The sequence below is a fragment of the Arvicola amphibius genome, chromosome 9 (genome assembly GCF_903992535.2).
Source record: "Arvicola amphibius chromosome 9, mArvAmp1.2, whole genome shotgun sequence".
In the NCBI taxonomy this organism is placed as follows: domain Eukaryota; kingdom Metazoa; phylum Chordata; class Mammalia; order Rodentia; family Cricetidae; genus Arvicola; species Arvicola amphibius.
The window spans coordinates 111,740,103-111,756,664 of NC_052055.2; the positions used below are offsets into that span (position 1 = coordinate 111,740,103).

Below are 16,562 nucleotides of genomic sequence, written 5' to 3' on the forward strand. Positions count from 1 at the left end.
ATGACCCTGAGTCAAGCTCCACAAGTGTAAGGCTTGGGCTGACCCCCAAAGCTTCTCTTGCAGAAGGGAGAGGGAAATGAGCATGCTGGGCCGGGATGGGAAGATGCTGAAGGAGCCGGCAGGCACCAGAAGCTGTGAGTGAGGGAATCCTGAGGAAGGGTGTGGTGATGTGCTCATCCTCAGGGCACCGGCAGTTTCACAGTGCCACACCCTCCCACAGCAGGTGACCTCGCTGGGGCTCTACTGTAGGAGAGGGTCTCCGTCAAACTGTCTGCACTAGCCTTGCTTCTGAACCAACGGTTTGTTGAAAGAGTAAAGCAGGTGACTTGTCACCTCTCTGCCATTCCGCTCTCTCTACCTCCTTGCCTTGGACACAGGATCAGGCTGACCAGGAACTCCATAAGCATCTCAGGCTGGCAATACTCCTGCCTCTTCCTCCCGAAAACTAGAATTATACGTGTGAGCCATAGTGCCCAACTTGTTTCTTTCAATACAGTTGGTTGCATGTTTTTTTTTTTTTTCTGAAAATCTTTTTTACTTAAAATAAGGCGTGAGAATGTTAAATCGGGTTGAGAAAATAACAACCTTCAACAAAGCTAGGGTGAGCTTGAGGGTTCCAAAAAATATGACCAAATGCAGCTTACTACAGGTTTACAACACTTTAAAAAAGAAATCCGTAAGTCTCCTTGGTCACAGCAACAGCATCCACTGTCTATGGAATTCTAGTCAAAGACAGGCCCAAGGGGAGCTACGGAGAACCATAGCTGACTGTTCACATGCAAATTTTACCTCTCTCCCCTGAGGACGTGGGTACCCAACTGTGAGGGCCACTCGGGAAGAAGTCTTCCTTAATTTCTGTCAGCACACCTTCTAGGAGTGAAGGATAGACCCTTTACATCCTATCTGGAGGCAACAAAGGCTGGTGGAAAAACAAAAAAAGCTTACCCTAGCCTACGGCGAAAATGGCCGAGCACAATGTGTCCATGTGCGCACAATGATCTCAGGAAGGCAATGGGGAAGAGGCCTCCCACGGGTGTGCAGACCCCTGTGGCAAGGATTTCTCTGCCCTTCACTATTGCTATCTACCTTTTCTGTATTCATTCCCCCTGGTGACAACCAACTTAGGAGGGGGGCAATTTATCCAAACAGAAAATTAACACATGAAATGTTTTTTCAGTTGCATTTGAAACCAGCATACAAGTTTTTTTAAAAGCCTGTAATGCCAGGCAGTGGTCTTTAGTCCCTGCACTCTGGAGGCAGAGACAGGCAGATCTCTGTGAGTTGGAGGCCAGCCAGGTCTACAAGAGCTAACCCCAGGGCAAGCTTCAAAACTACAGAGAAACCCTGTCTCGAAAAAACAAACAAACAAATAGCCTCTGTTATTTAATTTAAAAACAAATCCGGGCGGTGGTGGCGCCTTTAATCCCAGCACTCGGGAGGCAGAGGCAGGCGGATCTCTGTGAGTTCGAGGCCAGCCTGGTCTACAAGAGCTAGTTCCAGTACAGGCTCTAAAAAAGCTGCAGAGAAACCCTGTCTCAAAAAACCGGGAAAAAAAAAAAAAAAAAACAAATCCAGGAGCCAGACTTGGTGACGGTACACACCTTTAGTCCCAGCACTTTGGAGGCAGAAGCAGTTGAATGTCTTAGTCCACAGCCAGCCTGGTCTACCAAGTGAGTGCACCAGGATAGTCAGGACTACATGGAAAAACCCTGTCTTGTAAAACAAAAAGAATAAACAGGCAAACAAAGACTGGAGCATGCAAGAGAAGGCTTTGAGAGTCTGCATGTCACATGTCACATGCTGTATGGGAATGCCCTAACTACTCTGTCATGCTTGCTGGGACTTCTGAGACGTTCTGTTCAGGAAGCATGCCTAGATCATAACTTTCCTCTATCGAAATGTTCCAGACACGTGAGACTAAATAAAAGGATTGAAGGGCAACCTGAGCTCACGCAGAGGTAATGTCTCTACAGTCATTGTCACGGGCTCCTTTCTATGCGATGATTGCCCAAATGGACAAGGAACATCAGCTGCCAGGCTGTACATAAAGCCTTCTTACAAGGAGCTGTGAGACTCATGACATGTGACACGCTACATGTGACGAGAAGAAACATGACAGAGCAAATTCCGGGACTGTAATGTGGAAAACTGTAGCCCAGATGAGAGCAGACTTGGGGCTGGGGAGATGGCCTCTTGGGTCAGAGCATTTTCTGTGCAAACATGAAGGAAGAAATTTGAATCTCCAGCACCCCTTCCCCCCCCCCCAAAAAAGGAAGAAAAGAAAAAGGCCAGGCAAAGCCATACACACCTATCATCGAGCATTGTGGGTAGCAGAAACTGGAGGATGAGGGGGGCTTGCTGGCTGCCAGCCTAGCTCCAGGTTCAGGTGGCAAATTATACAGCAGGATATGCCTGACAATCTCCTTCAGCCTCCACCCCTGAGCAGTGAGGAAACCAACACATACAAATGGATTGGCTTTCCCGCCTCTTACAGATCAGGGTGACCTTCTCATTCACGCCCTGATGACCTCTTGGAAGGACTGGGGGCTGGCAGGTTCTGTTTACTAGCGAGCTGCCCTCAGCCTGACTGACACATTGGAAGTCCTGCCTTTGAAACGGCCAGCCTTCAGAACTCGCCTCCATTTGCCATGTGTTAATAAACGGTACGATACTCTTCTCAGGAGAAGTTGCCCTGGAGGCAATGAAACCAAAACAAACAGACCCACAGACAACCAAAGGTCGCAACGGGCAGACATCAAGACACACACCATTCTGACGTCTAATTGCTATTCCGGAAAACTGTGTTTCTCTCCAGAGTTTCCAGCATTGCTCCAAATATATCTAGAAAACTCACTGCGGCAAACGCTAGCTAACTGTACCTGGATGTCTAAGAACGTTCTTCCTTGCCAAGGGTCGGATAAGGAAGATAGGATGAGGGAACACTCAGCAGGACAGGACAATGATCCCAGGAGATGGGAATGGAGCCAGCGCTGGCTCCAAGAGCTGTTTACTTTGGACAGTTCTTAGTCACCTTAGCGAGGGCCAAGTGAACTGGCCCGAAATCTTGGACAATGACAGCGTGCCCTTGCTTAAAGGCAGTCAACTGGCTTTTTGGGGAACTAACTTCAACTTCATGACTGCCTCAGAATGCCAACAGGATATCTGGCAAAGGCATCCCTTGTTCCAAGTTCAAACAGAAATAGGGCTCACAGATTCTCCAGGCAGGGTCACAAAACCTCTTCGATTGAGAAGCCTCCAGCGGGGGAGGCCGGCAATGGCCTCTGTATTTGTTGAACTCTGCCTAGCAACTACTGGCAATTTCTGAAAGCATGTTTGGTCATCCTGGAAAAGCAAACACCTGCCAATGGGACAGTAAGGCTCGAAGTTGTGTGCCTATCCCTCCTGGAGAAGAAAGTGTGCAGTTAGCTTCCCTCTTGTGAACTGAGCCATAGTGGCTGCAGCAGAGACCATGGGGTGGAGGTGGGGGTGGGGCTTAGGGGTAGCAGAGAGGGGGCAAACTTTCTGCCCAGACACCAGAGTGAACTCTTCAGAATATGAGCCTACAGACCTTAAGTTTGGTTCTCAGCACCCAGGTCAGGTGGCTCACAATTGCCTGCAATTCCAGCTCAAACAGATCTGACGCCCTTTGCTGGCCTCTTCAAGCAACTGCATTCAGCTGCACATAACCACACAGAGATACACACAAGTAGAGATGATTAAAACTGAAACAAATTTTTACAAATAATTTTGGCTCTGGCTTATTATTGCTGCTTTGAACATGTGCTCCGTGTGGTTCAGCGGCAGACGTCAGTATTCTACACAATTGCTTTTAACTTAAGTTTCTAATCCAAGAGGACACGGGAGAAGTGTTATCAGGTTTCAAATGTCTTTATGTGCAGCATGACTGCAGTTTCTTCTTAGAAGACTTGCCCTCCTAACAACATTAACCAAGTTGAATTCAATTATATTTTCAAAGACTAAAAACATTTAAAAGTCAAAGAAAGAAAACACTGCCCTTATCTGGTTATTTCAATCGCGCTCAGGTGGCCCTAAATGGACAACCTCCCCAGAGTCTTAAAAAGCACCGGCTGTGGAATGCCCCAAACATAGCTTGCCTGGAACACATATGTCTCTAACGAAAACCAGAGGCTCCCAGGCCTGGGAGTAGGCGGGTCTGTGCACTGCACTCTGTCCAAGCTGATATGAGAAAGGGTAGACTTTTCGTCACCTTGATCCCAAGAGCTAAGCCAACTCCTTTATACAACTGCTCTTGCTCTCAGGCAGCAGCCAGTGCCAGGCGCGTAGGTTCTAGCGGCCACGTGGTCCCGCATGGGTCACAAGAAGCACCGTGGCCATGTTTTTTTCCTTTAAAATAAGCACAAAGCTTCAGAGCTTGTGCAAGGATTAAGGACTCTCTCGCGGCGAAGGGCTTGGTATGACGCCTGACTCGTGGCAGAGACCTGGGAAAGAACGTTGAGTAAGCACTGTACGTGTTGACAGGACCAGAACTATCAGTAATGAGAAAATCAATAACAGAGCCAGATGAGAACCCCGCACGACTCAGCTTTGAGAAACAGCATTCATGGAAGTCGTCCATGATGGTATAAGGCTTATCCTAGACAAATTTACATCTACGTTTGGTAGAATTATTTTCATGTATACTATCACATAATCAGAAGCAAGTGTATTATCACATCCTACACTCAGAACAAGAACCATGGGTAGGGGATGCAGCCCAGCTGGCACGGTGCTTGCTTGTATGCGTGAAGCCGTGGGTTTCAGAAGCGGCACTGTGTAAACTGTAAGTGTGAAGACACAGTATCTGTAATTCCAGCACTTGAGAGGCAGAAGCAAGGAAGTGTGAAACTCAAGGTCATCTTTGGGTACATAGCAAATGCGAGGCTAGTTCAAGTGATGAAAGACCCTGCCTTCAAAATTTAAGTAAAAGGAAAAACAAAAGATCTAATGGGAGCCAGGTCTAGATTGGCTGGAGGCTGCTCCGGAGACGAATCCTGCTGCGGTACAAGGGTGTCGTCAAGGAAGATTACAGAAGCCCGTCCAAGCTTGTGCCGCAGTCAAGCCTGTGGCCTTCCAGAGCCACTGGTCCGTGTTCCACATTCTGAACCTGCGAGTCGGAATCAACTTAGCCTAGCCTAGCTCAGATGTGAATGTGACCGAAGATGTCCCTGAGGGTCTGGTGGCGACAGACAACTGTAGAAGGAGCTGCTTCAGGAAATATCTACACGCTTGGGCCACAGAAGACACAGAGGGGAAAGACAGCAAGGAGTATTGCAATCGGAGGAGAGTTCCAAACTGGTTACACAATCACTGCACAGAGCCAAACTCTCTAGGTTGCATGCGGCTGCCATATGAGCAAGAATATCATCCTTCCCTTCAGTGTTCATGTCCCGACTTGTCTGTGAAATGCCACAAAACCTTTGGGGGCCTAAAAAACAACAGGGACTTCAGCTCCCCAGTTTCCAATGGGGGAATTCAGTTTACCTTTAAGAAATGGTTAGCTTAAAGGGGTCTACAAAAAACACAAAACTTTACTCGCTGGCATCTAGGAAGGGACAACTGGTTGATCTAGGTATTAGTAAATGACACTTGTAGGCATGACGGTTTAAGAGAGATAAGGAGGGATGGTCCATGTTTCTGGAGCACATGGGGCTTGGGTGATGTCCATCATGGAGGCTTGGGCAGGCAGTGGACTAAGTGGCTTCCCTGAAGCAATGACATCAAGTCAGTCTGCACACAGTGTCTGCAGATGTCCTCAAGTCACCAGGAACTTGTTACAGGAAAAGTTCCACAACATTCCAGGAAGAAAGCCAGCCTCGAAATCATCTCTGTGACCTCCTCCTCTCCCTGCCCAGCATCATTGTTTTATGTCCTAGAACACAGCACACATGGACTGAATAAATGTCCCAGGGAAGACGGGCTGGGATCTATACAGAGAGAAATCCAGCTCTTGACCCTGAAGTCTTCACACCTCAGGGATAAGACGTTTCCACTTATCCTGAAGCCCAGAGCCCAGCTCGCCACTCACAGAGCACAGACCTCCGTAGCTGCCTTTCAAGGCAGCTGGTACCACCGGGTAATTAACAATACTTAGCACCTGCTGTAGAGGAACCGGGATTTCTTCACTGCGCAATGCCAGCCTCTCAGAGCCATGGCTACCTCAGGGTTAGCCCAAATTTGTGACACCCCTACAACTTCACAGTTTGCTTTTTCTGCTAAACAGTTCTGTATGTAGGCTCAATTTTAAGATCACCCCTGTAAACATAAGGCTGTCTAAATATCAGAGTAGAGGAGGGTGGGTTGCTTGTTCACAGAAAGACCCCCTTAAATGGAACACTGTGGTGAAGGTACTTCATGCTCCTAGACTGCCCACTTAAAACTGAGTAAAATATTGAGTTTTTGCTGTGTGTACTTTGCTATAATTTTATGATCACGTCCCTTGAAGGAGCTGTCCTCTTGGGGGGCATGAGGCTGAGCCCTGGTCAGCTCCTTCTTCTTTAGAGGGTGAATAGATATGGCTTCCTGAAGGCCCAGTGGTAGCTCCACTGGATCACCACAACCTCAAGACACAAGCGGTTAGTCTCTGTAGTGGTGACTCAGTCTTTTGAGTTGCCGGAGGCAGGTGGCAAGCAGGCTCCACCCAGCCTTCCTCTCGGCAACTGAAACAGACTCCACAACATGTAGAGGGTGGGGGCCAAGTCCTGCCCTGACCCTAGAAACAGCAACATCTGTATCAACCCCTAAAATAATCACAACAAGAAGAGAAAGAAAAGAGTCAATGTAGAAGCTGGGGGCCAAGTCCTCCCCTGGCCCTAGAAAGGACAACATCTGTGTCAACCTCTGAAATCATCCCAACAAGAAGGGATCTCAGATCCCAGGCCCAGGACGGGCCTAAGACAAACAGGACCCATTCAGTGAGCAAATGAAGAATAGCAGTCATCAGCCAAGAGTTTCGCCAGATCATTTCCTCAGGATCGGACTGTTTGGGTTGGCATACATCCCTCCCCATCTCTGGGTACTCTATAAAAAGAAATTATCTACGGGCGGCCTTGACATGACAGGTGGTGGAATGGAACACGAGAGGAGAAGTCTTGTTCTTCCCTCCAAGGCTAAGCTCTGAGAAATATATCACTGTTCAGAGGAACTGTGGGATTCCAAGTAAGACAATTCAGGGCAAATGCGATTATATTCTTAACGGGTAAGGCCTCTTTAATGTTTTGGTCAAAGTGAGAAGGCAAAGCCTCGCTTTCTGAAACTGAAATAAATACTTACACTTTCTGTCTATTCAAAGTAATAATAATAATAAAAACACGTACATATCCCACCAGCTTACTTTTTAAACACTAACTGAAGAGCCTCTCTCCATTTGATGTGGTCATGCATCTCATAAACCCACACCTACCTCTCTCCTGCGTTAAAAGCAGTAGATGACCGTGTTTGTGTATCTTCATGGATTCTTCTGTATCCTACAGTCAAATTTCCATTCATCCCATTATGTTAGCATTTGTGATGAACTTGTTTACATTTGCATTCTCAAGGTTCAACCCAATACTAACACAGAAGACACTAAGAAGTTCAAAGAAAAATTCTGGAGTGTGTGTGCACACATGTGTGCACATGTGTGCACACACACGTGCGTGTGGATGTATGGTGTAGTGTAATGTAGTGCATGTGTGAGGGTCAGAGTTCTATGCCCAATGTCTTCCTCAATTGCTCCCCGCCTTATGTATTAATTTATCTAATTTTTTTATTTGAATTTTCTGAGACAGTCTCTCACTGAATCTTGAACTCACAAACTGACTAAGCTGGCTGCCCCTGTAATTCCCAGGGCTCCACCTCCCTCAGCCCCTCCCCGCTTCAGTGTTTGGGCTGTAGGCGTGGACCACCACACCTGGATTTTACATGGATGGAGACCCAAAACTCAGGTCCCTGTGCTTGGCTATATAGCCATTTTACCTAGTAAGCTATCTACTCAAAAAAGTTTACCATTTTCTTCGCTTGTTCACCAAGCTCATACCGAGTGACTTTTTATTCCATGGCTATATTAAGCAAGTTACAGTTCAACAGACGTTCATCAGATACATATGCAAAGATCCTCAGTGGGAAAGGGAGCCATTTCTTTGGACTCTATTTTGTCTGTAACACTGCCGATAAAGAAGCTAAACCACAGCCTTCTTTGAAAACTATGCATGTTTGATTATCCCACGGTAGCTTGCTTGTTGGCAAACATTTTGGTCCAAGCACTCTATGGCAATACCAGCTTCTTTGTACGCAAGTAGTACCCTTGGTATCCAGTCAGTGCACCCACAGTGAATGTTGCTGCTGACAGATGACAGATTACTATGTCCCACTGTCACGACACAGGTGACACCGGACAGAAAACCAGACCAACAAGTACTGCTTAGGCGCGAATCTGTCTTCAACTCAATCTTCTGTGTGAGATGTGGGCTGCTTAGTTCACTGGACATTGCTTCCAGTGGAAAAGGGGACGCAAGATTGGGCTGGCTTACTTTTAATGAAAAATAACAACTCCTGCCCGGGTCTTACTTAGCCAAGAGTTGGGTGGGTGTGAAGTGCGGGGCTAAGAAGGAACCCTTTGCAAGGCCTGACTCTGTTTCTCAGTATCATGCTCAAGAGAAATTAATTTTGGCTTTCGGCCTCGGTGGCCGTCTTTCAGTAACTCGCCAACATGACAAACACAAAGGGAAAGAGGAGGGGCACTCGCTATATGTTCTCCAGGCCCTTTAGGAAACATGGAGTTGTTCCTTTGGCCACGTACATGCGAATCTACAAGAAGGGCGATATTGTAGACATCAAGGGAATGGGCACTGTTCAAAAAGGAATGCCACATAAATGTTACCATGGCAAAACCAGAAGAGTCTACAATGTCACCCAGCATGCTGTGGGCATCACTGTAAACAAGCAAGTTAAGGGCAAGATTCTTGCCAAGAGAATTACTGTGCGGATTGAACACATCAAGCACGCGAAGAGCAGAGACAGCTTCCTGAAGCAGGTGAAGGAGAACAACCAGAAGAAAAAGGAAGCCAAAGAGAAGGGCACCTGGGTTCAGCTGAAGCGCCAGCCTGCTCCACCCAGAGAAGCACACTTTGTGAGGATTAACGGGAAAGGAGCCTGAGCTGCTGGAGCCCATTCCATAGAATTCATGGCCTGAAGTACAAAAAGAAATAAAAGACCTGGACTGTAAAAAGAAATTAATTTTGGAGTTAATTTTGGTGACCAGCTCCCACTATCAAAGATCTCACCGAGAAGTTCAAGGAAAACCAAAGCCTTGGAAAACACAGAAGGACCACATGCCTCTCACATGAGCTGAACCTCTGACCCAAAACTGACCCCAAATTCTTTTAGAATGGATGTCTTTTACTTTTGTATACACAAAAACAATAGAATTTGTTTATTTGTTTTCAGAGAGGATCTTACGCAATCCAGGCTAGCCTCAAACTTGCAATGGCTTTAAACTCCTGATTCTCTTGCCTTTGCCTCCTGGGAGCTGGAATTAAAAGTGTGCACCACTATGCCTAGACAAGCACTTTGCCCACTGAGCTACATCTCCAGACCTAAAACGTCATTTTAATTAGACAGGAGAAAGAAGCTAAGATTTGCCGTGCCTTGTGGTGACACCCCAGTTAATTTACTGTATCTCAAAGATTGCCGAGACAGCGTGTTAAAAGTTCTGCTACAAAAACAATTAAAGCAAGGACCAACTGGCTTCATTTAGCTACATCCCAATGTCTACAGCTATCAATCAAAGTATCATATTGAATATCACAGCCCTGTGTGTTTGTCAACTGCATGGGGAGACGGAGGGGAGAGAAAAAAGGAGAGGGATTCCAGAGCAAGGCAAACCTCTCCTCCATTCCAAAGCTGATGACTCCGGAGCCAGCATGCGAGGAGGAGCATTGTTGCTGAACTGCCTTCTGCTTTCTCCGACCTGTGCACTTTGCAGGACAATAAGCTACGGCTCCCATGATATGTGGAGCCACCGAGAACTCTCACGCCTCTCCTTGTGTCACCAGCCCTAGACCTAGCCGCTCAGACTGACACTTGTGCTCTCTGCAATAGGGGACTCTCTAGCCTGTGAACTCTGGGTGGCCGACGTGTTGTGCCTATCCACGAGAGGTGGTCAGTGTCTCAGGGGCACCCAGACAAAAAGGGAAGAGCAGCTGAAAGATGGGGGAACCTGAGACAGGAAGATGGATGGAGGGGGTAACAAAAGCCAAATAACTGATGTTTTCTCCCTTTAATTATGACTCCAGTGATACCAATTCAGATCCAGTCTTTGCAAAGAAAAAAACTCCTCTCTCTCTCTCTCTCTCTCTCTCTCTCTCTCTCTCTCTCTCTCTCTCTCTCTCTCTCTCTCTCTCTCTCTCTCTCTCCCTTCCCTCCTCTCTCCCTTGGCAGCAGGACTGGTGATTGAACTTAGGACCTCAATTATATGAGGCAAGTACCCTACCACTGAGCACAGCCTAATTTTAGCCATTTTCAAATGGCCTTTTGAAATAGTCATCATTACTTAGCTTAAAGCACATCTGCTATTTTCTGTAAGATTAAAGAGATGACAAAGAAAAAAAAATCCGTCTTCATGGACCACTCTATGCATCTCTTCCCACTGCCCCTGGAGCATCTGTTCACTCCTGGTGAAATCCTATCTCCATTTCCATGTTCTCCCCTGAATGCTGTCTCTAATATTCCACCTCAACTTTAAAGTCAACATAGTCAATAAAATTCTGCTTTGCCTTCCAAAACACCTCTGCAGTAGCTATTATATGCCCACCATTTTCTAAAAGAAACAATAAAGTCACCCCACCCCCTCCCATTCTCACCTACTGTTCCTAGCCATTCTGCTACATCTCACTAAGATTCTTCACCCTCTTCCTTTATATCTGCCTCTTTATCTTCGTGCTCTAGGGGTTCTGGGCATGTGCTGTACCCACTAAGCTAAATCCCAGCCTTGTAACATGGAATTCTAAGAGAATAAAGATGAACACAAAGTTTAAGTTGTGAGCAAACGACACATGTACAATAAATAAGTTGTATAATTTTATTTATATATATATATATATATATATATATATATATATATATATATAATTATGCACATGGCTACAGGATTCTTTCACTTTTATCAGCACTAGTGATCAACATGAACATCAACACGGATGTAAACTCCCGTCTCTGCCATTATCCACACTCCATCTCAGTGGCTCCCAACCCTGGCTTAACGTTGCCTGACCACCTTTGAAAGAACCAGCGTCCATCCATGCCTTCCTACCAGGACAGCTGAGCCAGAACCTCCAGTTGGTGTATTACAGGTTAAAACCCCATCAGTAGACTCGTAGCACTGCTCTGGGGGTTCAAGTTACCTCCAACTTTTAACTTCAGGATTGAAGAAAATGGGAAAAGCAGTGACAAGAATTCCGGTCAGTGACTCAGCTGGAAGACCTTTCCCTGCTCAGGCTGCTGGACCTCAAACACTCTTGGCCTGGCCGCGTGGTGCACATTTATCATTACACTGGTGGTTTAATGCTGATTGTGATGTATGCTCAGATGATAGCCAGCAATCCTTTAATCTTACAAACAGAACCCGATTTGCCACACCTTGCCAAATCTGAATCATTTGTATCCATTTCTCACAAAGTTTTGCTTCCTTTCCATAAAACAGGGCCAGAGATAAACTGCGACGGCCAAAACTTTCAACGTTTTTCCCCCCTGAAAATACATTTTTTAAGTGACATATCACAGAAGGATCAGAACTTAGTTAAATGTGGTAACTATTTATTTTATAGCTATCATTCTGAACTTGGCGATTTTATGGCTCAAAATATAATAAAGGTATCACAATAGCTGAGAACCCATGCTGCGGCAAAGGCTCGTTAAAAATAGTCTTTGCCGTAGTTATTCAGGAAGTAGGTGCTTGTATGTTCCTAATCCCAAGCTAATAAAGAGTCAGAGCCAGAGCGTCTTCCCGGCAGGCATGTGTTCCAGGGCCAACGGCCAACATTATCGGCAAAGCAAGCTTTATTGCAAAGTATGTGGCAATTCTGAAGGTCGTTTTGATTTGGTTTGTGGTTTTGGTTTGGTTTCATTTTTGAGACCAGGTTTGACAACGTTGTCCAGGCTAGCCTGGTGCTCACTATATAGCCCAGTTTCCTTCTGCTATAGGCAACCATGTGTGGTGTTCCAGGGGATAGCCACCAGAAGAATAGCATCTGTAACTGTTCTCAGTTCTTCCCATCCTCTGAAGAAACAATGGGTGGGACAGATGATTGGCTGACATTTCTAGATTCAAATCTTTCCACTAGTCCTTATGACTTCCCAGAGAAGAACTAGAAACCATCATTAGCTCACATGAAATTATCTGATGACATTTAACCTCTTTCTGGAAGAAAAAAAATGCAGGAAGGGGCATCCTTGCCTCTTGCCCTGGCTTTGCAAAGGCACCCATTGATTCCTTGGCCAAAGATGTCTTTCCACCAAGCTGCCATCAGACACTAAGTATTGGGGTTGAGCATCTGGAAGACACTGTAACCCTATCTGAGCCCTGCCTGGAACCTTCCTTCTCTTCTTCTACTCAGCAGACCAACTACACCCTTAAAGAAGGCACTTTCTGAAAACTAAAATCCTACTCAACACAGGTCAAAGAGGTCTTGAAGTCTCAAGAAGAAACAAGAACATATCCAGCATTTCCCCATCTATGCATTCCTGACACATGAATGCCACCCACAAGGCCTTTTTCTTAAGTGTGATACGCAAGGACAGGAGACACATGGGAACCCCTTTCCCGCCACAGTCATGGCTCCCAAGGAAGGTGGCAGTGTCTGCAAGTGGTGTCCTTAGTCCAGCTCTGAAGCCAGCACTCTCTCTTCCACTCCAAGGCCTCCAGCTAAGGGCCTTGTCCCTCAGACTCAAGCTCTTTGGAAGCCCAGTTTGCCTCTTATTTAGTGTTTCCAAGAGACCCATCGAACAGGAAGGATTTGGGATTCCCAGCTCGCAAGGGAACAGGTCGTAGTGTCAGGAGATGAAAAGGATAACACAAAGAGGTACTCAAGGAGGAAAAAAACACATATCCATGTTCCCGTTAAGCCTTGAGAAATACAACTGCCTCCAGTTTGCTAATCTCTCTCTTTCTCTCTCTCTCTCTCTCTCTCTCTCTCTCTCTCTCTCTCTCTCTCTCTCTCTCTCTCTCTCTCTCTCTCTCGTGTGTGTGTGTGTGTGTGTGTGTGTGTGTGTGTCCCTCTCCCTCTCCCTCCCCTTCCCCGTCCCCCTCTCAAGAGCTGGATGGCACTAAGAGCTCATCCTCTCCAAACCTCTCTGGGGAGCAGGCCACACCACAAGCCTCCCCAACAGCACCCACTACCGATGATCTACTTACGAAAACAGCACCAAGCGCCCAAAGCATCAAGCTCTCCTCTTCAAGGGAGATTAAAGTTCCCCAGGAATTCTAGAGTAATGAGACTCATGGGAATGTAGTTTTTCATCTTCTTCCAAAACAGCAACTAATGGAGAACTCAAGGAAGAGAGCCAAAGGCCTCTATGATGCACCTGTCCACAGCTTCATCTCCCGCTCAGGGCTCTCATTCCTTTGATGCCACCATGTTGACAACAAACAGCAGAAACCATGGGTGACAAAAGCCCTCAAACAATGCAAAGGAAAGGAAGGCATGTCCATGCATCTCTAGACCACTCTCCTTTCACCAAGAAAAAGAAAATTAAGGTGAGCAAAGAAATGAAAAAGGAAATATAGCCAAATCCATTCCTCAACCACAAAAATAACCACGACCACTCCCTTTCAGGAAGGAATTTTTTAAACTGCAAAAAGAGCCAGTATAGGAAAGCCACAACTACTAAGTATTTGACATCAGACAATGGCATCCAGGATATTCAATCATTTAATTCAAGGGTCAAGTTACTTAGAGAAGCATAAAATAATAAAATATTCCCCGGTCATTATTAAGAAAAACAGAATATTTACACATATTGTATTGAATTCTCTGGTGTTTTTTCTCTCTCTGTCTCTCTCTCTCTCTCTCACACACACACACACACACACACACACACACACACACACGTGTGATAAAATAGTATTAATGGGAGCTGGGAATATCCCACAGCAGTTAAGAATACTTCCTGCCCATCTACAACCCCAGTACAGTTCCCAGCACTGGTGGCCAACAACTCACAACTCCCCATAACTCCAGCTCCAGGGGACCCAACGTCCTCTTCTGGATTCTGTAGATGCTGCACTTAACACACAAATGCCCATACACAGACGCACACAGATACATTTTTAAAAAAAATGAAACCTACATTTAAGCATAAAGTCTCAGAATTTAAAAAGGCACCTTCAGAACCAACAGTCAACTGAATATACTTTTAAAGAAGACAAAACTAGAAGGGTATGGTCAGCCAACATGGACAGAATTATGGCTGGTAGTTCACACAACATGAATTTTATCACCTCTACCACCCTTCCAACTAGAAACTAAGGTTGTCCCATCTAAGGCAGATGACCTACTCCTTTTGGGGTACAGGGGATCAAGCTTTCCTTTAAGGTCCACACTCTCTAATTTTCCAGTTTCAAGTGTCAAAACAATCTGTTTTCCTACAAGGCAGGAGTTTGGGGGTGATAAAGAAATCCAGCATCAGCCCAGGAATATCTCCTTCAAGTTAGCCACACCATTTGCTCTTGCAGCAAGGCACAGTTTATTGGTCAATTTCCAAAGAAACAACCAATATGTGATTTCAATTACAAAATACTCCTTCATTTAAAATATGTGATGCATGTATACTCTGGGGAGAGTTCTATGCATACCCCAGTGCCGAGGGAGTTCTTGATGTTCCCACTAAAGGCTACAGAGATGCCAGGTGGACTTCATCTTCTTCAGCCATCAGGACACAAGCCCCTAATAGCCTTTGGCTTTGGTACGTCACAATGAGAATACATCAGGGCGCCCAGCCCCACCTTATACACTGTAAGATATTTCCTTTCCAAGAACGGTCTGATGAGGATCATTTTCACAAGAGGAAAGATGAAAAGGACACAGGATAGACAATGAGTAAGCCATGAACAATTGCCTCCCCCCGTAAAAAAAAAAAAAAAAAAAAAAAAAAAAAAAAAAAAAAAAAAAAAAAAAAAACCACAAGGAAAAAAAACAACCTGGAAGATCATTTCCATGTGTTGAGATGAAAGTTGCTATGAGGCGTGGCAAAGGAACTAGAGGGGGTGCTGATAAGCTGAGCCACCCCCTCCTTTGTAAAGAATAGACAGTTAGTTGCTAGAGAACTTTGTAAAGCAAGCTCTCTCTCTCTCTCTCTCTCTCTCTCTCTCTCTCTCTCTCTCTCTCTCTCTCTCTCGTACCATCGACGATGAACTGTGATGTAGAAATGTCAGCAACATAAATCCTTCCCTTCCCAAGTTGCCTTTGGTCATGGTGTTTGATCACAGCACACCAGTAACCCTAAAGACAGAAACTGGTAATGGGTATGGCTGTGACAGACCTGACCTTGTTTGGGGGAGGACTACGGAAGGACTCTGGAACTTTGGTCTAGAAAGGCCACTGAGTAGTCAATGCCTGGTGAGCTGTTCTGTGGGAGCTTAGAAGATGAAATGCTGAGAGAGCTGCAGATGGCGAAGGCCTGGCTTGGGAAGCTTCAGAGGGAAGCAGGGACTATCAGGGCTGTTTGATATTTGGAGTAAAGAAGGCAAGCTACTAAGAAAGACACTGTATGTTGATCTCTGGCCTCCACATGCACATTTGCAAATATGCGATCACATCAACATGTGTGCACACACACATAAGTGCATCCACACACAGACAGACACATACACAAGTGTATCCACAGACAGACACATATACACATACACACAAGTACATCCACAGACAGACACACACAAGTGTATCATGGACAGAGAAAGATACACACACACACACACACACACATCCAGAGAGGAGGGGAGGGAGGGAGGGAGAAAGAAAGAGAAGGAGGGAGAGAGAAAGAGAGGCAAGCACATCTTTGGTAGAAGCAGTTAACTTAAATTCTGTGGGAGAAGTTCAAGGTGCAAAAAGACAGTAACCATAACAGCTTCATAAGAAGATACTGGACGGTTCTTGTTTACACTCTGTGGGATTCTATGATTCTCTATTCTAAGTGATATATTCTCTTTCTAATTTAAAGAGTTAAAATTTAGTATGCTCCTCTAAATGATGATCATATTATGACTTTTACAAAGATTTCCATGATGTAACACAAAGTTGCATGAAGGTCTCTCACCCCCCTTTTTCAGAAACCTCGCTGTAAAGGACAAAAACCCCTCCAGACGTGAAAAATATCTGAAAAATCACCAGAGGAATGGAACTTGAACCCCTGAAACACAGGAGCTTAAACTCGTGTTGGCTCATACACACCTGAATAAGACATCCCAAGCGGTTAGAAGAGAGATAGCTCCCTTCAAAGACACACACTGTACCCAGGTGTTCTTGCTCACACCTGGGACCCCAGCACTGATGCTGAGACAGGAGAGCTGC

General features: G+C 45.7%; 2 protein-coding genes across 8 annotated transcripts in view; one reads left to right on the top strand and one right to left on the bottom strand.

The window, feature by feature from the left end:
* The window catches only part of Bicc1 (BicC family RNA binding protein 1), a 218,760-nt gene that overhangs the window by 124,363 nt on the left and 77,835 nt on the right, over positions 1–16,562 (bottom strand). The window lies entirely within an intron of this gene.
* LOC119823062 (60S ribosomal protein L21-like) lies at positions 8,690–9,154 on the top strand. The gene has a single exon (XM_038342833.1). The coding sequence runs from the start codon at positions 8,708–8,710 to the stop codon at positions 9,152–9,154; it is 447 nt and encodes a 148-aa protein (XP_038198761.1). The 5' UTR covers positions 8,690–8,707.

Bases quoted from the DNA above. Each gene is read 5' to 3' on its own strand.
- LOC119823062 (XM_038342833.1), top strand. From the start codon at position 8,708: ATGACAAACACAAAGGGAAAGAGGAGGGGCACTCGCTATATGTTCTCC.